The sequence below is a fragment of the Macadamia integrifolia genome, unplaced genomic scaffold (assembly GCF_013358625.1).
Source record: "Macadamia integrifolia cultivar HAES 741 unplaced genomic scaffold, SCU_Mint_v3 scaffold741, whole genome shotgun sequence".
Lineage (NCBI taxonomy): Eukaryota > Viridiplantae > Streptophyta > Magnoliopsida > Proteales > Proteaceae > Macadamia > Macadamia integrifolia.
The window spans coordinates 4429-7950 of NW_024870529.1; the positions used below are offsets into that span (position 1 = coordinate 4429).

At 40.0% G+C, this 3522-nt stretch overlaps 1 protein-coding gene across 1 annotated transcript; it reads right to left on the minus strand.

Moving 5' to 3' along the window:
- Positions 1-1381: 1381 nt before the first annotated feature.
- On the minus strand, positions 1382-3320 carry LOC122069854 (E3 ubiquitin-protein ligase ATL6-like). The gene has a single exon (XM_042633939.1). It carries the CDS (start codon positions 3041-3043, stop codon positions 1847-1849), a length of 1197 nt encoding a protein of 398 aa, XP_042489873.1. The 5' UTR covers positions 3044-3320; the 3' UTR covers positions 1382-1846.
- Between the last annotated feature and the right edge of the window lie 202 nt (positions 3321-3522).

Consider the following 3522-nt stretch of genomic DNA (forward strand, 5'->3'; position numbering starts at 1 on the left):
GTATAACAAGAATATGAGAGACAACAATATAGCCAAAAAAGATAGCACAAAGTCAAAGGAAAACCCACCTCTGAAGAATAAGTCTTGTTTCTCTCTTAAATTGGAATTTGCATTCACTTTTGAGTTCTCTATTGTAGAAAATGGAATTATTGAAATTTAGAACTGAAAATGTTAAGATTTTTTTTTTTTATGTACACTGGAACATTGCACATATTGAGAGAAAACAACTCCACCTGCCCAATATTTTAGGTTGGGCTTGGCCCACATGCACTTCCATTGTGACTAAGATTTAACTCAGGTCATAATGTCATTGCATCCTGTTGTATGAATGAAGAAAGAAACTAAAACAGTACAAGGAAGCTTTGCTAAGCTTTTGAAAAATCAACAAGAGAACTTCATTAGTAGAAGGGACCCTTTCTCTTTAAACTCTTGGCACATGCCAACACTTTGAGGAATTTAGGGGACGGAGGATCAGTTACGGTAAATGTTTTTCAGAATTTGAAGGTAGCAGTGGTTTGAAAAATTGGAATCATAATTGAAATCGAAATTGAATCATACTTATCGGAATGTGATTCTACTAAGAAAACTAGCTAGGTCAACCCGGCCCAACCCTAAGCCTTGTAGGGTTGGGCCTGAGCATGAACACGATAGGATTGGGTTAGGGTTGGGTTGAATTTTGGGATCTAAGGTTGGGTTAGAGTTTTCAGAAACCCTACCTAACCCGACCCTGTTTCACCCCTAGGGACAACTATACCTTACTTTTATAATAATTTTGAAGTCATGGATACTTTTGGATAAGCATTAATTAAAAACAAAGATGGAAATATTATAACAATATATAGCTTATTAATGGCCTAGGAAAATTAAGCTTGATCGATTTTCAGGTGTGACTAAGGACAATGTTGAATATATATATATATATATATATTTTTTTTATTTTTTAATTAAGTTATGCGTTGTCATTAGAAAATATATATATATATATATATATTGAGGAAGATTGATCTTAGAAATTATTATTTTTTTTGTTGGAAGATCTTAAAAATTATGAATACTCTTAAAATCTTCACTATCGATAATTTATTTATTTATTTTTTCATAGTTTGTAAAATTTTAAAAAGGGATAAAGAACTACCAAAATTAAAAATAATAAAAGATTATGAAATTTACAAAAATTTTGAATTAAGAATTCAAAAATCATATACATTGTACAAGGAAGGAATCCATGGGTTTTATTAGTCTCCCTACCCATTATAATCTCGAAATGAGATTGATCCCGTGTCCAATTCCAAGATCTTAAAACTAAAACCTTCATTTTCCAACACCAAAGAAACTGTACAAGAAAAAAACACTAAAGTCATGCAAAGGTGTGGCTTTGGAGTTGTGACAAAGGCCACCAATCTTCTCTGATCACAGCCGTCAATTCCCCTTCTTTATTAACAATTATCACGTATCAAAAATTCTTCTTAGGTCTCAATTGCAATTCATTTGGCAGCTTACAACAAACGCTATATTATACACCCTTCCCTTTTTTTTTATTGCACAAAAATTATATTAAAAAAATAAATAAACCTAAAAGGGGAAAAAATGGAATCAATAAGGGGGGAAAGCAGTTGTGAAGATGGGAAAATAATCCTCTGTTTTTCTCACCCCTGTTTTTCCTTGTTTTGCTACCTGCAGAACATGACACGTGGACAACTTTAAAACCAACGCACCGAATGTAATAATCCTCACCCAATCTTGACCATTGGTCTCTTTGTTATCCACGTGTCACGTTTTGTAGATAGCAAAATAAGGAAAAACATGGATGAGAAAAACAGAAGATTTTGATCCTGTGAGATGACCATCAAATCGGTGGCCGATTCAACGACGGTTCAGTTCCATCAGCTTTCATGCTCACTTGCAACGGCGACCTTAAGGGTTTAAGCCGAGGTGTCACCTCAGCTCCCCCTGCTGCTGTCATCTTCGGTGACCGAGTAGGTGAGGGCCTCACGAAGAAAGGCGGTGTAATCGAGAAGACCCAACCATCCGGTTTCTCCCCCATCATTCCCCTCATCGATTTCTCTCCTCTGCTACTCCCTTCTCCGGTCATCCGGTTACCCTTCCCCGGACTCCCTACACTTGGCAACGACAACATGCTCCTAGTCCGGTTCAAATGCCTCATGTTCATGACTTGCTTCCTCACTTCCTCCGGCAGCCGTAGGGTGAACCGCTCAACGTCTTCTCCCGGCTGAACCAGAACCAGCGAATGACCCGTCGAATGCGACCGCGGAAATCTCCCCATGAATCTTGGCCTCGTCGGTCTCGTTCTCGGTGTTCCCGGCGTTTTCGGTGTTCTCAGTGGCCGGTTCTGCATTTGGTTCTTATTAATTACCTCCGGTGCCGCTACCACCGTTAACAACTGTGGTGAAGATTGCTGGTTCTCTACGTCACCTGGTTCCGATATGGAGATTTCCCCAACCGAATCGCCTTCCATGTCCTGTACCGGTACCGGAGTTGCAGGTGTTTCACCCAATAGGTTACCACGGCAGACTGGGCAGGTTGTGCGCTTAGATAACCAAGCATCAATGCAATCAGGATGGAACACATGGTCACACTTGGGCAACAATCGAAGCGTATCTTCGTCTTCAAACTCGCTTAAGCAGACGGCGCATTCCAGAGCTCCTTTACCCAATTTGTGATCCTTCACGGATGAGTAAGCCAAGGTTGGGAAAGTATCGATCACGGCCGGGTCGAGACCTCGATTTCCCCTTCGTGAAATTCCACCTTGTGTGCTTTCTCCGCCGGATTCGGGGCGGCCGATGCAGAAAGACAAGAAGCCCAATATTAAGAAGGCGATTATGATGCCGACGAGTATGATGCCCATCGAAGGGCTGAAAGCGTCGGCGAATTCATAGGAATCGCCGGGTCCCGTTGGTTGATTACTGGACTGTGCAGCGGCATAAGGTAGGGAGCAGAACAAGAGGAACAAGTAGATGGATGTGAGTCCAAAAAGGTCAAGGATCGAACGGTGGCTGTGCTTCTGCTCCATTTCGTTAGCCATGAGGGAGAGCAGGAACTGATGCTCATGCCTTACTGGCTTGCCTCGACGGCGGCTTGTGAATTGTACAGCTAACGGAAAGCTGGGACAAATAAATATAAGAGCTCCTTAGTAAATATAAAGGGTTGAACGATGTTAAGGAGTGAAATAGCACACGAGCCCGGCTATGCGGTGGATCAGCTCTACTCTACGTAAAGGTGGTAAGCTGACACATTGGCTAACCTAGACGGAGAGCAAAGTGCCGTTATCTTTGTGACAATCCTTACCATATAAAAAAAAAAAAAAATCTTTGTTTATCTTTATTTATTTATTTATTTTTATGTTTTGCTCACGCCTTGTGGTTGCATGTTCCATATTTCTTTGACCTTACAAAGTTTTAAAACTATTTTATGGAACAGTCATGGTTGATAGCATTTTGAGACTCATTTGGATAATTTTTTTTATTATTATTTATTTTTAAAAATTAGTTCTCATTAAGTTAT

Bases quoted from the DNA above. Each gene is read 5' to 3' on its own strand.
- LOC122069854 (XM_042633939.1), bottom strand. From the start codon at position 3,043: ATGGCTAACGAAATGGAGCAGAAGCACAGCCACCGTTCGATCCTTGAC.